Source organism: Triticum aestivum, chromosome 7A (genome assembly GCF_018294505.1).
Source record: "Triticum aestivum cultivar Chinese Spring chromosome 7A, IWGSC CS RefSeq v2.1, whole genome shotgun sequence".
NCBI lineage: Eukaryota > Viridiplantae > Streptophyta > Magnoliopsida > Poales > Poaceae > Triticum > Triticum aestivum.
This window is the reverse complement of record NC_057812.1, coordinates 38,005,824-38,025,688: the sequence shown is the minus strand read 5'-3', so window position 1 is coordinate 38,025,688 and position 19,865 is coordinate 38,005,824. Positions and strand designations below refer to the sequence as shown.

The 19,865-nt window shown below is 44.8% G+C and overlaps 2 protein-coding genes across 3 annotated transcripts; one reads left to right on the top strand and one right to left on the bottom strand.

Moving 5' to 3' along the window:
• The first annotated feature begins 8,159 nt into the window (after nt 1–8,159).
• LOC123150560 (succinate dehydrogenase subunit 5, mitochondrial-like) lies at nt 8,160–12,117 on the top strand. Its single transcript, NM_001405815.1, has 5 exons — nt 8,160–8,324; nt 8,419–8,501; nt 9,707–10,011; nt 10,118–10,303; nt 11,676–12,117. Exons 1-5 carry the CDS (start codon nt 8,221–8,223, stop codon nt 11,730–11,732), a joined length of 735 nt encoding a protein of 244 aa, NP_001392744.1. The 5' UTR covers nt 8,160–8,220; the 3' UTR covers nt 11,733–12,117.
• A 711-nt stretch (nt 12,118–12,828) lies between these two features.
• On the bottom strand, nt 12,829–16,973 carry LOC543395 (granule-bound starch synthase 1, chloroplastic/amyloplastic-like). Of its 2 annotated transcripts, none has more exons than XM_044571177.1 (12): nt 16,832–16,973; nt 15,642–15,745; nt 15,479–15,559; nt 15,296–15,394; nt 15,033–15,186; nt 14,807–14,907; nt 14,354–14,707; nt 14,083–14,262; nt 13,796–13,987; nt 13,619–13,705; nt 13,392–13,520; nt 12,829–13,298 (listed from the first exon to the last, which is right to left on the bottom strand). In XM_044571177.1, the coding sequence occupies exons 1-12, from the start codon at nt 16,956–16,958 to the stop codon at nt 13,182–13,184; spliced, it is 1,725 nt and encodes a 574-aa protein (XP_044427112.1). In that variant the 5' UTR covers nt 16,959–16,973; the 3' UTR covers nt 12,829–13,181. The 2 variants fall into 2 exon arrangements, with proteins under 2 accessions (XP_044427112.1, NP_001392745.1); NM_001405816.1 differs by having other exon boundaries at nt 12,868–13,298; nt 15,642–16,000; nt 16,665–16,872.
• Nucleotides 16,974–19,865: the final 2,892 nt, after the last annotated feature.

Below are 19,865 nucleotides of genomic sequence, written 5' to 3'. Positions count from 1 at the left end.
CGTTTATTCCAACTCCGAGAGGCTTGCACCAGTCCATAAATGGATCGCTGGAGCTTGCACACTTTGTTAGCTCCCTTTGGATCGACAAAACCTTCTGGCTTCATCATATACAACTCTTCTTCCAGAAATCCATTCAGGAATGCAGTTTTGACATCCATCTGCCAAATTTCATAATCATAAAATGCGGCAATTGCTAACATGATTCGGACAGACTTAAGCATCGCTACGGGTGAGAAGGTCTCATCGTAGTCAATCCCTTGAACTTGTCAAAAACCTTTTGCGACAAGTCGAGCTTTGTAGACAGTAACATTACCGTCAGCGTCAGTCTTCTTCTTGAAGATCCATTTATTCTTAATTGCTTGCCGATCAACGGGCAAGTCAACCAAAGTCCACACTTTGTTCTCATACATGGATCCCATCTCAGATTTCATGGCTTCTAGCCATTTTGCGGAATCTGGGCTCACCATCGCTTCTTCATAGTTCATAGGTTCATCATGATCTAGTAGCATGACTTCCAGAACAGGATTACCGTACCACTCTGGTGCGGATCTTACTCTGGTTGATCTACGAGGTTCGGTAGTAACTTGATCTGAAGTTTCATGATCATTATCATTAGCTTCCTCACTAATTGGTGTAAGTGTCACAATAAGGGAGCAGGTATAGTTACCTTATCAAGCTCTACTTTTCTCCCACTCACTTCTTTCGAGAGAAACTCCTTCTCTAGAAAAACTCCGAATTTAGCAACAAAAGTCTTGCCTTTGGATCTGTCATAGAAGGTGTACCCAACAGTCTCCTTTGGGTATCCTATGAAGACATATTTCTCCGATTTGGGTTCGAGCTTATCAGGTTGAAGCTTTTTCACATAAGCATCGCAGCCCCAAACTTTTACAAACGACAACTTTGGTTTCTTGCCAAACCACAGTTCATAAGGCATCGTCTCAATGGATTTCGATGGTGTCCTATTTAACGTGAATGCAGCCGTCTCTAAAGCATAACCCCAAAACGATAACGGTAAATTAGTAAGACACATCATAGATCGCACCATATCTAATAAAGTATGATTACGACGTTCGGACACACCATTACGCTGTGGTGTTCCGGGTGGCGTGAGTTGCGAAACTATTCCGCATTGTTTCAAATGTAGACCAAACTCGTAACTCAAATATTCTCCTCCACGATCATATCGTAGAAACTTTATTTTCTTGTTACTATGATTTTCAACTTCACTCTGAAATTCTTTAAACTTTTCAAATGTTTCAGACTTATGTTTCATTAAGTAGACATACCCATATCTGCTTAAATCATCTGTGAAGGTGAGAAAATAACAATATTCGCCACGAGCCTCAACATTCATCGGACCACATACATCTGTATGTATGATTTCCAACAAATCCGTTGCTCTCTCCATAGTACCGGAGAACGGCGTTTTAGTCATCTTGCCCATGAGGCACGGTTCGCAAGTACCAAGTGATTCATAATATAGTGCTTCCAAAAGTCCATCAGTATGGAGTTTCTTCATGCGCTTTACACCGATATGACCTAAACGGCAGTGCCACAAATAAGTTGCACTATCATTATCAACTCTGCATCTTTTGATTTCAACATTATGAATATGTGTATCACTACTATCGAGATTCATCAAAAATAGACCACTCTTCAAGGGTGCATGACCATAAAAGATATTACTCATATAAATAGAACAACCATTATTCTCTGATTTAAATGAATAACCATCTCGCATTAAACAAGATCCAGATATAATGTTCATGCTCAACGCTGGCACCAAATAACAATTATTTAGGTCTAATACTAATCCCGAAGGTAGATGTAGAGGTAGCGTGCCGACAGCGATCACATCGACTTTGGAACCATTTCCCACGCGCATCATCACCTCGTCCTTAGCCAATCTTCGCTTGATCCGTAGCCCCTGTTTCGAGTTGCAAATGTTAGCAACAGAACCAGTATCAAATACCCAGGTGCTACTGCGAGCATTAGTAAGGTACACATCAATAACATGTATATCACATATACCTTTGTTCACTTTGCCATCCTTCTTATCCGTCAAATACTTGGGGCAGTTCCGCTTCCAGTGACCAGTCTGCTTGCAGTAGAAGCACTCAGTTTCAGGCTTAGGTCCAGACTTGGGTTTCTTCTCCTGAGCAGCAACTTGTTTGTTGTTCTTCTTGAAGTTCCCTTTCTTCTTCCCTTTGCCCTTTTTCTTGAAACTGGTGGTCTTATTGACCATCAACACTTGATGCTCCTTCTTGATTTCTACCTCCGCGGCTTTTAGCATTGCGAAGAGCTCAGGAATAGTCTTATTCATCCCTTGCATATTGTAGTTCATCACAAGCTTTTGTAGCTTGGTGGCAGTGATTGAAGAACTCTGTCAATGACACTATCAACAGGAAGATTAACCCCCAGTTGAGTCAAGTGATTATGATACCCAGACATTTTGAGTATATGTTCACTGACAGAACTATTCTCCTCCATTTTGCAGCTATAGAACTTATTGGAGACTTCATATCTCTCAATCCGGGAATTTGCTTGAAATATTAACTTCAACTCCTGGAACATCTCATATGCTCCATGACGTTCAAAACGTCATTGAAGACCCGGTTCTAAGCCGTAAAGCATGGCACACTGAACTATCAAGTAGTCATTAGCTTTGCTCTGCCAAACGTTCATAACATCTGGTGTTGCTCCTGCAGCAGGCTTGGCACTTAGTGGTGCTTCCAGGACGTAATTCTTTGTTGCAACAATGAGGATAATCCTCAAGTTACGGACCCAGTCCGTGTAATTGCTACCATCATCTTTCAACTTTGCTTTCTCAAGGAACGCATTAAAATTCAACGGAACAACATCACGAGCCATCTATCTACAATCAAACATAGACAAGCAAGATACTATCAGGTACTAAGTTCATGATAAGTCTAAGTTCAATTAATCATATTACTTAAGAACTCCCACTTAGAAAGATATCCCTCTAATCCTCTAAGTGATCACGTGATCCAAATCAACTAAACCATGTCCGATCATCACGTGAGATGCTGTAGTATCAATGGTGAACATCAATATGTTGATCATATCTACTATATGATTCACGCTCGACCTTTCGGTCTCCGTGTTCCGAGGCCATATCTGTTATATGCTAGGTTCGTCAAGTTAAACCTGAGTATTCCGCGTGTGCAACTGTTTTGCACCCGTTGTATTTGAACGTAGAGCCTATCACACCTGATCATCACGTGGTGTCTCAGCACGAAGAACTTTCGCAATGGTGCATACTCAGGGAGAACACTTATACTTTGATAATTTAGTGAGGGATCATCTTATAATGCTACCGTCAATCAAAGCAAGATAAGATGCATAAAAGATAAACATCACATGCAATCAATATAAGTGATATGATATGGCCATCATCATCTTGTGCTTGTGATCTCCATCTTCGAAGCACCGTCATGATCACCATCGTCACCAGCGCAACACCTTGATCACCATCGTAGCATCGTTGTCGTCTTGCCAAAACTTATGCTTCCACGACTATCGCTACCGCTTAGTGATAAAGTAAAGCATTACAACGCAATTGCATTGCATACAATAAAGTGACAACCATATGGCTCCTGCCAGTTGCCGATAACTCGGTTACAAAACATGATCATCTCATACAATAAAATTTAGCATCATGTCTTGACCATATCACACCACAACATGCCCTGCAGAAACAAGTTAGACGTCCTCTACTTTGTTGTTGCAAGTTTTACGTGGCTGCTACGGGCTTTAGCAAGAACCGTTCTTACCTATCCATCAAAAACCACAATGATAGTTTGTCAAGTTGGTGCTGTTTTAACCTTCGCAAGGACCGGGCGTAGGCACACTCGGTTCAACTAAAGTTGGAGAAACTGACACCCGCCAGCCACCTGTGTGCGAAGCACGTCGGTAGAACCAATCTCGCGTAAGCGTACACGTAATGTCGGTCTGGGCCGCTTCATCCAACAATACCGCCGAACCAAAGTATGACATGCTGGTAAGCAGTATGACTTATATCGCCCACAACTCACTTGTGTTCTACTCGTGCATAACATCAACGCATAAAACCTAGGCTCGGATGCCACTGTTGGGTAACGTAGTAATTTCAAAATTTTCCTACTCATGCGCAAGATCATGGTGATGCATAGCAACGAGGGGAGAGTGTTGTCTACGTACCCTCGTAGACCGGAAGCGGAAGCGTTAACACAACGCGGTTGATGTAATCGTACGTCTTCACGGCCCGACCAATCAAGCACCGAAACTACGGCACCTCCGAGTTCTAGCACACGTTCGGCTCGATGACGATCCCCGGACTCCGATCCAGCAAAGTGTCGGGGAAGAGTTCCGTCAGCACGACGGCGTGGTGATGATCTTGATGTTCTACCGTTGCAGTGCTTCGCCTAAGCACCGCTACAATATTATCGAGGATTATGGTGGAGGGGGGCACCGCACACGGCTAAGAGAACGATCACGAAGATCAACTTGTGTGTCTAGAGGTGCCCCCCTGCCCCTGTATATAAAGGAGCAAGGGGGAGAGGCCAGCCGGCCCTTGGGGCGCGCCAAGGAGGGGGGAGTCCTCCTCCTAGTAGGAGTAGGACTCCCCTTTCCTAGTCCAACTAGGAAGAGAGAAGGGGGAAGGAAGAGAGGGAGAGGGAGAGGGAGAGGGAAAGAGGGACCGCGCCCCCTCCCCTAGTCCAATTCGGACTCCCCATGGGAGGGGGCACGCCACCTCCTGGGCTGCTACCCTCTCTCTCCCCTCAGGCCCACTAAGGCCCAATACTTCCCCGGGGGGTTCCGGTAACCCTTCCGGCACTCCGGTTTTCTCCGAAATCACCCGAAACACTTCTGGTGTCCGAATATAGCCGTCCAATATATTGATCTTTATGTCTCGACCATTTAGAGACTCCTCGTCATGTCTGTGATCATATCCGGGACTCCGAACAACCTTCGGTACATCAAAATATATAAACTCATAATGAAACTGTCATCGTAACGTTAAGCGTGCGGACCCTACGGGTTCGAGAATAATGTAGACATGACCGAGACATGTCTCCGGTCAATAACCAATAGCGGAACCTGGATGCTCATATTGGCTCCTACATATTCTACGAAGATCTTTTATCGGTCAGACCGCATAACAACATATGTTGTTCCCTTTGTCATCGGTATGTTACTTGCCCGAGATTTGATCGTCGGTATCTCAATACCTAGTTCAATCTCGTTACCGACAAGTCTCTTTACTCGTTCCGTAATACATCATCCCGCAGCTAACTTATTAGTTGCAATGCTTGCAAGGCTTATGTGATGTGCATTACCGAGAGGGCCCAGAGATACCTCTCTGACAATCGGAGTGACAAATCCTAATCTCGAAATACGCCAACCCAACAAGTACCTTCGGAGACACTTGTAGAGCACCTTTATAATCACCCAGTTACATTGTGACGTTTGGTAGCACACAAAGTGTTCCTCCGGTAAACGAGAGTTGCATAATCTCATTGTCATAGGAACATGTATAAGTCATGAAGAAAGCAATAGCAACAAACTAAACGATCAAGTGCTAAGCTAACAAAATGGGTCAAGTCAATCACATCATTCTCCTAATGATGTGATCTCGTTAATCAAATGACAACTCATGTCTATCGCTAGGAAACTTAACCATCGTTGATCAACGAGCTAGTCAAGTAGAGGCATACTAGTGACACTATGTTTGTCTATGTATTCACACATGTATTATGTTTCCGGTTAATACAATTCTAGCATGAATAATAAAAATTTATCATGATATAAGGAAATAAATAATAACTTTATTATTGCCTCTAGGGCCTATTTCCTTCAGTAATCGGTGTTGCTTATGTTTCATCATGAATTTTGCCTTCTACTCAATCATCTCATGGAACATCAGAGGACTCCGTGACTGACAAATGTTCGCATATCTTCTATGAAAATTATCGTCCATTCGGCGTTCCATCGTGATCATTCAGGACACGAAACTCTCAAACCCACAAACAGTCAAAATACACTCATTCCCTCCACGTTTTTTTAGATGCACATGATCACCTCGCTGCGATTGACTCCATTCTTTCCATGGTTAACACTGGATCATTTTCTCTATCAAATTCTTGAAAGATTCGCCCTTCCCACAGGTTTAGCCATTGACTTCAACAAAAATGACTTTACATCCATTCAGACACAAATATCTCCCCTACCATTGTCTCTGCTATGAAATGCACACAACAAATCTTCCCACTAATCTACTAAGGCTTGCCACTGTCTCTTTGTCTCCCCACCAAAATGCTAAGTATTGCCTTTGACCCAATCATAGATTGTTTCAGAACTTGTTTTATTCGGTTGGGCTGTCGGGTTCCCTCCGAGAGGGGCTCATCTTACTACTTTATTATATCTTCTGTTCTTACTTCGCTTGTAATCTAGTTTATGTCAGTCTTTCGTCTACCAAAATAAGTCTTATAAAAATTAGACGCTATTCCTAGAGATTTCTTATGGTCTAACAAGGACTTGTGCACTGGTCCTTAAATGTCTTATGGCTTGGAATAATGTTTGCAAACCTAAGAAAAATGGTGCCACTCAAACTACTCCCATAACATTTCTCAAAGAACATAGAACCCAACTTATATCTGGAAAGTGATCAACCAACAACTACCCACCCTCATTGAGTGTACCTTTGTCCTAACAAATGATGGTTTCTCTACTTTTTTTGGTTAGACACTTGGCTTCAAGAAATTATGGGATTCAAGAAATTCTTTCGTCTTCCGTGTTCAATTCCATACGTCCAAGACCACCATTAGAAACACCGTGTTCGACTTATCACTGTGCATATTCAGATTTATCAAAATTACTATGCATGACACCCCTACATCATAGAGTAATAACAGACTATGTGTTTTCTTAATATATTCAGGTGAGGAAGCTCTCCTCCCCGGTGACTGTTAATTGTTTTGTTTCCCATGTAAATAATTGTAGTGTACATTTCACTGGAGAACTTCCACTTACATGTGAAAAGAACAAAAGTAGATTTTGATATAGAAAAAAAGACACAAGACTCGTGATGCATATGAAAATTTGGAGAAATCAATGGATCTTCCACTTGCTATGCACAAGAACGCCAACAAAGAAGGAAAACTGATCGGTGGTATCATGATGGGACTTACTTGGTACTCCGCTCCTACATGTAAGATATGCTTTAAAGTGAAACTACAAAAGATATAATCACACCATCATGGCCGATGCAATCTTCCGGGCATGTGATATATCAATTGTACATGTCCTCTCCTTGTTGTCTCCTTACTTGGTCTAGCAATATAAATTGCGACTTTGCTAGGCACAACGTTCCTTGTAGCATGTAGCATCAACCACTTTTTTTCCTCAAGGGAAAAAAAACTAGCACCAACTACTCCATGGGACGAAAGACGAAACTCTTGTAGTAAGACAAAGCATCTAGTTGCTTCCATCCCATAAGAAAACACATTGTTATTCATTTTTGCTTGTTACCGCCATAGTTTCTATTTGTCATGGTAAAACATCAGATAGATCACAGTATTCAGATGTATCGAGTAGGCGAGGGAATTGGAGACATCGGGAGAGAGGCAATCATTTCTCGATGAATCCGACAACCTAATACCGTCTCCAGTTCTCTAGGTAGTACAGCAAACATGGCTCCTAGTAGCACTAGGTATACAACCATTTCTTGAAAGACGATAGGGCCATGAACTTAATTGGCAAGGTCAATCAGCTCTCGACGACGCACACCGCCTTGCGGTGCATTAAGAGCCATTGTTCAACCATCTGCACGAAGTTCGGCTCTAGTGTGGCGCTTCACGATTGGTATGGTGAAGCCATTCCTCCTATTCGAGAGATTGTGCCCGTAACTTTCAGAACAATATCGTGCAGGGTGAGCAGTAGTTTCTGAAATTTAGAAAACATGAATTCCCTTTTTTTAAGGAAAAAAACACATGGAGACCTAGGATTCATCTTTTTTAGCCATATAAATCATGTATTCATGCCATGGAGGAATTTTTCACCCTTTTTTTTGGAGCAAAAATGGCATCGTCACACGAGACCCCAGGCCCAGAATCAACAAAGCCGAAGAGGGCCTATAGAAAAGGAAAAATAAATAAACCCGAACGAATTCGCCAACAACCCCCCAAAGCCGCAAGCGAGAGAGAGGAAGGAAGAAAAAAAATGGCATCGTCGGCCCGCGCCGCCGCCTCCGCCGCGAGATCGGCTCTCCGCCGGGCGCCCCTCGCCGCCTCCTCGTCCTCTTCAGCTGCCGGGATCCTCCACAGGTAGGTTTCTCCTAGGCGGTCCAAGAAATCGATCGACCGATGCGTGGGTGTGTGGGTGGCTGCGGGCGCGTGCTCACGTCGAGTTTCCCTGCAGGTCGGCGGCGGCGGGCCTGGAGACGCGGATGCCCCTGCACAGCGCGGCGTCGGCGGCGCGCCTCGGATCCTGCATCACCCGAGGTAAGCCTGCGCAGGGCCTCCCTTCTTTCCCCCCTCCCGTTCCGCTGGTCGTTAGCTACCATCAGATTGGATCTCGGTTCTCTGTGTGAATGGCTGTGCAGACTGCAGAGTAAAATCTGCGTGATTGATCTTGCTCTGTGAGGTTTCTAGGGTCAGTTAGCATGTCACGAACCGTGTTTATCTCCAATGTTTTCTCAAATTGATTTCCCTAATCCCTACCCAATAGCAAACACAATTGGCACTACACACTGGATGCATATTGAACTCTGCAGTCTGCACAATTTTGCGTTGGTGATACTGTCTTGCGTGTGGCTTTGTTGTTGAGCTCAACTGCTCATACAACATGTGAACCTAGAAATAAGAGTGTGATTCCTGTTGATTCTGCAGGATAGATGAGCATTTTTGTAAGGAAGTGCACCAGTAGTCTGAGGAGAGATGACGATAAACACCTGCGAATTCATGAATAACTAAGTAACTGTCATGCTGAACAAACACTTCCTGCTCTAGATTATTAATCCTATTATCCATGAGTATATTATGGCTCCATATTCGGCAACCACATGTCACAAGAACACCTTGAGACTGCTATTCGCTAACTACCTGTTTACTGTTGTTAGTCATTGTTCTATCACAGGCTATTAAACGTTTTCTTGTTTTTGGTGAATTTGGGAGATCTGTATCCACTGTCCTCAACTGAGCCATTGCATTACTTCTTATTCGAGGTTAACAGCCTTATAGTACCTAGATCCATGTGTAAACCATTTGAGTGTCAATGCCAGCGGCTCCGTGAAGATTTGATATTTTGAGGACTTCATAGTAGTAGCTCGTTTATTTTCAGATCTTGTATTTCTTGATCTTCATCACATCTGATCAGTTAAGGAGGCTGTGTAGTAATGGCAATTGAACTTTGATCAGTGTGGTTATCAGAGTTGCACAGTATTCAGATGCTACTAGTTCACTTCGTAGCAAAATGCAGAGAGAATTATGAGTCTTCATTTTGCTGCTAATATTGTACTCCCTCCGTTTGTTTCTATAAGATGTTTCAGACAGCTTGCTTTGTACTGTTTTGAACAGTGTCTGAATGTCTAAAACGTCTTATAAAAGTGAACAGAGGTAGTACCTTGGTTGAAACTTCATACATTTCCATGCCTTTTTTTCTCTCTCTGTGCTCATTGTTGATTAACATTTTCATATTGTATACTCAGATGGCGACAATGCTTTCTCATGGAACTCCAGGCGCATGTTCAGTTCAAATGAGAAACATCTGCCTGCAATATCTGACCCGAAAATTGAGACTGCATTTAAGGATTTGATGGCTGCTAGCTGGAACGAGCTTCCAGGTTCTCTTGTGGAGGAAGCAAAGAAAGCAGTATCTATGGCTACTGATGATAAGGCTGGTCAAGAAGCTTTGGAAAATGTATTTCGTGCAGCTGAAGCATGTGAAGAGTTTAGTGGAGTTTTAGTTACCCTAAGAATGGCTCTTGATGATCTTTGTGGTCTAACGGGCGAGGTCAGTACTTAATCACCTCTCTCCCCTTGTTTATGTATTGCTCTTTGCAGGACTGGGGCTCATTTTTCTGCTTCTGCTTACGTCTTACCAACCCTAATTCCTGCAGAATGTGGGCCCCTTGCCTGGTTACTTAGAAGAAGCTGTGAAATCCGCCTATAGCCGATACATGACATATCTGGAATCTTTTGGTCCTGAAGAGCACTATCTACGGAAAAAGGTGGAGAGCGAGTTGGGGACAAAAATGATTCACCTGAAAATGAGATGCAGTGGCATAGGGTCTGAGTGGGGAAAGGTATGTTTCTATTGAAAGTTACTGGTCCTTGGAATATAGTTTTCTTATACCAGTCTCTATTGTAGAACTCATGTTTGATACATCTTTGTTGTGTGGGTGCTTTGCATGCACTATCATGGTTCATTGATTCTTCTTGTAATGCCGTTTGCTGTAATGTTAGTTCATTGCTTTTTGTGCAAGGTGTTTCTATATATGCGGCATTCCACGTTTATTTTTGGATGAATTTGTTTCTTCAATTTCTGTTATCACATTTCTTTACTTATGTGTCAATATTATCATTTTATCCCCTTCTCTGTCCAAGGGGCAAAGTATCGAATATCCCAGGCCAGTCACTTGTTATTGGCTTAGGTTGTATATGAGGGATTGTATTGGTGATATAGACCAGAAAAGACAGCCGTAACTTACAATTGCTATGAACACTTAAACCTTGTCTAACAACCCCATATATTCACAAGTATGATCATGGTCTTGTTCACCTTTATTTTATTCGTAGAAAATAACTAGCTGTGTGTGTTCTTTACCTTTTTTACCAAGTATTATGCACTTATGCTAACTGTACTAGCTATACACCATAGAAAACTTGCTTGGCAAATGCTCCTTGTCTTGTTTGTGAATACAGACAGATAACCCTGATTACGTGTCGCATCATAATGACCAATAACACTTTCTCGCTTTCCTCTTGTTAATGATTTAACCAAAATAAGCGCCTGTTTTGTTACCACCATGGTATGTCTGAAGTTCCATATTTTTTTCTCAGGCTACTAAACAGTTTGGAATTAGTCTACATGTCGAATAGGCGAGATAGGTTGATTTATATTAGTTCAGACTAGTTTGTAGTACTCAAATTGTTAACTAGTTTTTCTTTCCCGCAACTTTCACCAGAAATTCAGAAAACACAACCATTTTCTGGTTTATTCCTGGCCAGGTGTTTTGTAGCGTTCCCCCATATTCTCCCCTGTACCCAGTTACCTCTAGAAACTGGGCAGTACTGGCAGCTCAGCAATAACCATAAGAGTATGGCTGTTCAAACTTGCCTGCTTATTATGGGGTAAAGGCTCTTCTCCAGTGTTACTGTTTTCTTCTCACAGATCGAGTGTTGGTCAAGCCATCGTGAGTTGTTATTGAAACCGGGAGATGCTCAAACAATTGCTTCTTGATTTTTTTTTTGTCTCATTAAAATGTTTCCTGCTGAAAGTGGGTGAGATCCTGCACAAGTATATAAGCATGTGTGGATTAATGTCTTCATGCTGGTGTTCCTGCTCAGTTTCATAGCATGTTTGGATTATGTTGTATTCGGCTGATTTCCTGGTCTGAAGTTAGTAGACATTGCTGCTTGATTCAGTATATTCATGAAGAATTGTTGTTCCTGCAGATCACCCTGATTGGCACCTCAGGGATCTCAGGGTCCTATGTTGAGATGAGGGCATGATGGAACTCTCATATCAGAACCATGGCCAAACACTGATGGTCTGACGGGAAGCTTTGTATCGATATCAGAGCCAGGTGTTCCGTTTTCTTTTATCTTTCCTCTGTAGCTACCATGCCAATAAACAAGGCGATCGTAGTAGCTATTTGCGCCCCAGATTTTCCTGCTGTAATAAGAACATGTCTGTTGAATTGTTTTGCTGCTCAAAACTATGATGGATGGTCTTTATTGGGCTTTCAGGGTCAGTCTCGTATGTTGAGAAAAAATATACTTGAATAGGATTTGTCTGTTTTTTGCATGGTCTGGCTATGCCCCAGTCGCTTGAAATTTTCATTTTGTCTCAATCGATTCTGAAAAGCAACTTGGGTTTCCACCTTCCAGAAATCAGCTGAGAATTATCACACCGTTTTGTTTTATTGTATCGACCACCGCTTTGAGGGAACGAGGTTGCGCTTGATTTTTCACCTTGCCTTTTCAGTAAACATGTACTGAAACGCTGGTGAAAGCAGGAGCGATATCTGCATCATGCAAGCAACCGTTGTATTTTAGGAAGTATTTAGATCATGATCTAATCCAAATGGAAGTTGGCTGTTGCACAACTTATTAAATAAGTTTAGTGCGTTGCAAGGCTCGCAGTTTAACAGCAAACTGAGCAAGTACTATTGTTGGTTTCAAGCAAGGAAAAAAGTGAAACTATTTCAGCCATGATCACTCCCCTTTCGTCATTTGTTGTGTCGCATTGACCTTGGCGGTCATCGCACCGGCATTTTGGAACTTACACCTAGGTATTCCTTCGTTTTGCATTTTGGAACTTACACCGGTATTCCTTCATTGCAAGACGGCGAATTTTACGTTGGCGATTCAACTGCAGTGCATTGATCTTGGCGGTCATCGCACCGCCATGTTGGAACTTACACCTAGGTATTCCTTTGTTTTGCATTTTGGAACTTACACCTAGGTATTCCTTCATTGCAAAACAGTGAGTTTTACGCTGGCGATTCCGGCCGCCTTGAACACCTCTGTTCCTGCGACCGAAGCTGCCACCTCCCACCTCCACGAACCCAAAAATGTACCTTTGAAACCCCACAAAATAACTTGATTCGACTCAAACACGGAGAAACAATTGCAAAAAAACACATAACAAATCCTTTGTTTATTGCAATATACCACACCAAAATGCAAGCACAATTCAGCACACTATCATAGGCACAACCCCTAACTCCTTTTTTGTTTGTAAAAGAGGCAAGCGGCACAACAAAAGTTAAAGTACTTATTAGTCTATATTATATATATATATATATATATATATATATATATATATATATATATATATATATATATATATATATATATCGGCCCTTCTTCACTACAACAAGCGGCTATCTCCCCATACGAGAACCCTGCAGATTGGATGGATGCTCCATGCACCAGAAGCTCCTCTTCTTTCTCTCTTCAGGGAGCGGCGACGTTCTCCAGGGCGAGCGGCGCGATCTCCTCGCCGACGATGCCCGGCTCGCTCCCCTCCACCCCCAGTTCCAGAAGCACGTCCTCCCAGTTCTTGGCAGGCCCCTGCATCATATGCGCAAGCCACCATTAATGGATACATCGGCCCTTCACTCTTAGTTGTTCCAGGAAGTGCATACTGAACCAGAGACGACTTACCTTCCAGGAGAGATCCTGTATCATGCAGTTCTTGACCATCTCATGGTACGCCGGCGTGCCGACGACCTTGACGGCGCGCTTCAGGGTGGTGACCACCTTCTTCACGTCGGCCGGCTCCACCACGTTGCACTGGCCACCAACAAGAAAAGTGCACCACTTCATGATCTGTCTGAGCTGCCATGATGAACAAGATGAATGAATGTATACAAGAGGATCGATGAGCATACGTCAACGCTGAGGCGGCCCATGTGGAACCCGGTCTTGCCTTCCACGATAGTGTCGACGAGCCCGCCTGTCGACGCGCAGGCGCACGGCTGAAAATTTGAAAGAAACTTCGGTCATGGCCATGGATATGCAAAGGAGGTGAGGAACTGGCAAGAAGGACTGAAGGAGGATGCGTTTACCGTTCCGTAGCGCATTCCCTGGAGCTGGATGAGGCCGCAGGGCTCGAAGCGGCTGGTGACCGCCAGCACGTCGGCGCCGGCCATCATCTGGTGAGCCAGCGGCGCGTTGAACCTGACCACGGCCCTCACCTTGGTCGGGAACTTCTCCTCCACGCTCTTGAGCAGCCGCTCAAACTTCTTCTTCCCGGTGCCCTGCAATGCATTCGATCAGTCAGTCACCCACCCATCCCCACGGCGAGCTATCAGGAGATTTTCCTGAACGGGTCAGCAATGTCGGTCGATCGTACCAGGAGAACGATCTGGACGTCCTCCTCCTTCACGATCTCCGGGATGGCGGCGATCATCACGTCGGGGCCCTTCTGCTCCTCCAGCCTGCCGATGAACGCCACCAGGGGCACCTTCCGGTCCACCGGCAGCCCCACCTCGGCCTGCAGCGCCTCCTTGTTCAGCGCCTTCCCCTCCAACGCCTGTCACTTTGCCTCGTTTGTCAGAACTCAGAATCCACCCAGAACCAGCGATCACCGGAAGAAATCTTTGTGTGGGTGGGTGGGTGCTCACGGTGGTGACGTCGTAGTTGACGGTGAGGAACTTGTCCTTGATGGGGTCCCACTCGCTGACGTCCATGCCGTTGACGATGCCGGTGATCCCAGTGAGGCGCATGATGTTGTCGAGCTCGCAGCCCCTGGCTTCGCCAGAGATTAGCTCCTCAGCATAGTAGGGGCTCACAGTCAGCACCTTGTCGGCCTGCAGGATCCCGGCCTTCATCCAGTTGATCTTGCGCCCCTCCACCGGCTTGTCGTAGCCGTCGATGAAGTCGAAGGACGACTTGAACCTGTCAGGCAGGTTGAGCTGCGCGAAGTCGTCGAAGGAGAAGCGGCCCTGGTACGAGATGTTGTGGATGCAGAATGCCACCTAGCCATGAAATGGAGTTGCAATGTAAAATTCAGGCTGCCAGAATGAACCGCAAAATTGATATGCAGAGCGAATATAAAGTTTCAGAAGATGCAAAACCTTGGCCGTCCTATAGATGCCATTGGACTGGTAGTTGCTCTTGAGGTAGCAGGCCAGAAGGCCCGTGTGCCAGTCGTTGCACACAAACACCACGTCTTCCCCTGCGCGGCGCGGCACGGCACGGCATAGCATGGCAGCACCAAGATACAAGGAAGATGATAATCATCCAGTGCTCTCAAGTAGAAATCAAGTTCTTCAGATACACTCTAGTTGTTCTTGATCTTACCGTAGGGTCCAGAAAAGTGTGGGTTGTTGTTGAGGTCGAGGATCCTGGGCACCTCAAGTGCTGCCTGGCAGAGAAGGCTGAAGCGCTGCTGGTTGTCCTCGTAGTCGGTGCCGGCGTCGGGTCCATAGATCTTCTCCTTGGTCTTGCCCCGGACCTGGAAATTGTAACCAGCAGACGCAAAGACTCACTGAAATTATCAAACACCATGCGGGTTGAGACGACGAGGAGCTAGCTTGATCGATCGACGGCGAGCGATCGGTCACCTTCTCCAGGAAGCACGGGTGGTCGACGAACACGCGGTCCACCCCGCGCTTGTAGCAGTGGAAGTACCTCACCCTCTCGTACCTGTCAACGACCTTGATCTGCGAGATCCAGCCAGTCAGTAAAGTCTTGCAGAAATGTGCAGGAGCATGTGAATTGTGATAATTCATGTGGCGGATATATACCTCGGAGATGACGCTGGTGTCCCAGGCGTCCTTGTACTGGTCGTAGCGCGGGGAGATGACCATGACCCGGTGACCGTTGGCCTGCACGGACACGGCACCCGTTGTAACGGCAGGCATGGCTGCAGGAAGAAACATTTATAAGAAGGCAGTGGCGCAAGCTTACGGCCATGGCGGCGGGGAGGCCCCCGAGGACGTCGCCGAGGCCGCCAGTCTTGCTCCAGGGCGCCATCTCGGCGCCGACGAACACGAGGTTCATGCCGCCGCTGCCCGTGGCGCGCACCACCATGGAGAGGCACCGCCGGTCGAATCGGTGCGGTTTCCTGCTTTGCTTTGGGGCGGCGCTCGCTCCGACAGTCCTCATGCCGAGCGCCGCATCCGCCGGGTTCCGGGGCCTCAGGCCCTGAAAACCTGGACGCCGGAATCTGTCGGTGACGCTGAGGACGGTGCCGGAGGTGGCGAGCTGGGACGTGACCAGAGCCGCCATGGCGCGCGCAGGGTGTGGCTACCTGCAGCAAGAGACGACTGCACTGATTGTTAGTGAGTAGTGAAGTAAACAGAATTTGCAGTCAAGTTTTCTGGATTTTACATTTGAATTTGAAATCCAAATTAACATGACCAGAGTATATATGAACCTGTCTCCGCACTGGTAGTAATTAATAAGCTGTTAAATCGCGTGCACGGGGTGGAACTGGCTGAGAAATGGAATTTGTTCTGTAGGGTGCAGTGGAACGCCCACGCCAAAAACAAACAAAAATCAAAGCCTTGGTGCGTGACCTGACCTGTTTGATCCAACTCGGCTAGAAAACAGAAATGTTTATGCGCGCATTATGCTGCCTCTGTCTAGTCGTAATTAACCCTAGGCCGGCCATGAATCCATTGGATCTGTTCCGCAGATCTAAGATCGTTCACATAGAAATCCATCCTAGCTAGCAGTACATGATTTTAAATCTTTTTTTTTAATTTTTACATGATTTTAAATCTACGAATCTATAGGAAGATCCTCAACTTACGCTCGCGATCTTTAAGTAAAAAGGAAGAGACTCTGGATCTAACAACATGGCGGCATTTGGATGGATCTATCTACTACTAGACCAACCGACCTTGATTTGAGACCGAACTAAATCGATCTATCCATCGTCCGGCGGCCGGGAACTGGGCCGGCCTGACTATATACGTTCGTGCGTACCTGGTCTGATCTCTTCTTCTGCTTCTTCTTCTTCTGCTTCTTCTTCTTCTTCTTCTTCCTGGACGGGAGCGTACTCACAGTCGCCGGCCGGGCATTCGTGAGTGTCCTTCTTCTTCTTCACTGGCAGATCGAGGCTCCTGGTTGTAGTGTGTGGGGCGGGCGGGCGAAAGTGACGGGACTCAAGGAAACGAACGGTGCGTGGCTCCGGTGAGTGGGGTTATTTGTACTCGCCCGCTCGCTCAGTCCTCCGGTGGCTGGATCCCCAATACCCGCTCCGCTCCGCTCCTCGTGCATGCATGCACGCGGCCGGACACCGAACGCCTAGACGGGACGGCACGCACCCGCATGCATGGCCCGTGTAATGAAAGGCGGGACGCAGCTTCGGTGCTTTAAAGGCACCTGCCTTTGGATCACTGACATGTGGGCCAGCCATCTGTTGGGCTCACATGTCATAGACACAAAGGTAGGTGTCTTAAGGCACCGAAGCATCGTCCTGAAAGGCGACGTTGAGTGGAGTGAATGACCCACTTTTTTGTTTGTTTGTTTGTTTCTGCCTGCGTGCGTGCGTGCCGAGCGGAGCGGAGTGGAGTGGCACACGTACGAGACTAGTGGTACCGCGGAGCGGCTGGCAGCCTGGCACATTCTCGGTTCGCCGGCGCGCTTTCCAGCGGCGTCGTGGCTGGCCGACGCGCCTTTGCGTGCGCTCGGCCGGCGGCGCCCCCTTCCGTTGCCGGCCGCGCCGTGCACGCATCTTCTTGTCCTGCCCGCGCCCGCCCGGTGGGCTGCCGGTGGGTGTTCCTGCTGTGATGTCCACGCGCACGCGCCTTCTCGTGTGCTCCCTCGCTTTCAGTTCTGGGGGCCATGTGTGCTCTCGCTCTCGCCTTCGCTTTTCGCTGGGGCGTGGCAATGGCGCTGCATGGCCCGGGATTGCTTCCTCTGCAGCACGACGACACGGCCGGGCGTATCACCTTTCGCCCCTTCTTTTTCTCTTTTGCTTGATTGACGTACGGCTCTGGTATGAACAGCTAGCACGTACGTGCTGCCAAACCGGCGCGTGAGGGACGCACGCACGTGCCAACATGGACACGTACGTGCGTGCCCTGGCTTTGTCGGATCGGGGAAACGTAAATGCGGTGGTTTACGCGACGGTGGGCTGTCACTCACGGTGAGGTGGTGAGCCTCTTGGAGAGTCTCTAGAAGGCCAGTGCCACATATATGACCGTTTTCGTCCTACGACACGAAACAATAGGCCGTGGCTATATCCCAGTCGCCTGAAAATACTAGTCTGTGGCACCTGAAAATAGGTCGTACAACACCAACGTACTAGTGTTACACGGTAGTATAGCTAGCTAGTCCAATGTATACGTGTCTATTTTTTCTTTCTAAGTGCACGCATGTGGCTGTGCGTGTGTGTCGGTGTCGTGTGTGTGCGCACAGGTGTATGCATGTGCTCGCGTGAGTGCTCATGTGTTGTGTATGCGTGTGTGTGCATGTGTAGGGTATGCATGCCCATGCGTGAGAGATGAAAAATGCGACACCACTAATATACGTAGGCATTCCGCATATTGCGTGCTCACGGAATGAATTAGTGGCATTGGTATCATCATTCTAGAAAAAATTAATTTAGACAAATAATGATAAAGTTTGCACGCAATTTAGATAGAAACTGTGCTTTTTATAATATGCACGAATAAGCATATAAAAGTTGAGTTTTTGTAAGATAAAGAGATTTTCTAAGATGGAATGGATTAGTGGCATTGGTATTTCCCTTAAAGAAGAAACAAAATGAAATAAAAACTAAAACACAATCAAAATACTAAAGTTTTCTAAGCAAGAATGAATTAGTGGCATTAGTGTTACCCTTCCAGAAGAAAGAAAAATGAAAAAAAATACAGAATGACAAAACTTACACAGAAATTGCGCTTTTCCATAATATACAAGAATAAGTGTGTACTAGCATAATTTTCAAAACGAAATTTCCAAATGAGGCATAAATTAGTATCATTGGTATTACCCTTAAAGAAGAAAATAAAATAAAAAATAAAAAATGAAGAAGAGTTTGCGCACAATTTGTACTGAAATTGCATAATTTTATGACTGCAAAAATGGGTGTATAATACTTATGTGTATATTAACACACGCACACACACCCCTAATATTCATGCATACACATAAATGAGAAAACCAACTAAAAACACTTAATAAACAATAATAAAACTGAAACTAGTATAAAACTGAATTTCCTCTTAGGTAGAATGAATTGGGGGCATTGGTTTTACCCTAAAAAGTAAAGAAAATGAAATAAAACATGAAACAAACAATTACAAAAGAAATTGTACATAATTGGCACAAGAATCGCACTGTTACACAATATGAATTACTGTCATTGGTATTACCCCTTAAGAAGAAAGGAAATGAAAAACAGCGAAACAAAATAATGACACAATTTACATGAAAATTGCACTTTTTAATAATATGCAAGAATAAATATACAACGGTGAAACTTTTGTAAAAAAAGTTCCCTAAAAAGGAATGTGGCATTGGTATTATCTCAAAGAAGAAAGGAAATAAAAGAAAATTACTTTAATGAAGTTTTCTAAAAATAATAATTACTGACATTGATATTTCCCTTTATGAAGAAATAAAATTGAAAAAAATAAAACAAAATGATAAAAAATTGCATGTAATTATTCTTAAGTTGTGTGTTTTTATAATATGCAATAATAAACATACAATAGTGTATGGTTTGCAAAAAAATAAGTTTACTAAAAAGGAATGAACTGGTGGCATTAGTATTACCCTTAAGGAAGAAATAAAAATGAAACAAAAACTAAAACTAAATCAAAATAATTAAGTTGTCTAAAGAATGAATGAATTAGTGGCATTGCTATCACCATTTAGAAAGAATAAAAAGAAACTGAAAATAAAACAACATAAAAATAATGAAGTTCTCTTAGAAATAATGAATTAGTGGCATTGGTATTACCTTTTAAGAAGAAGAAAAATTAAAAATAAAATCAAAATAATGATCTCGTCGGTTGTTGGTCAACTGCGTCGGTGCTTGCATGGGCTGTTAGTCACGGTGAGGTGAGCCTCTTCGAGAGTTTCTACAAGACCAATGCTATATATGACTGCTTTCGTCATACGACACAAAACAATAGGGCTTCGCTATATCCCAGACGTCTGAAAATAGTATTAGGG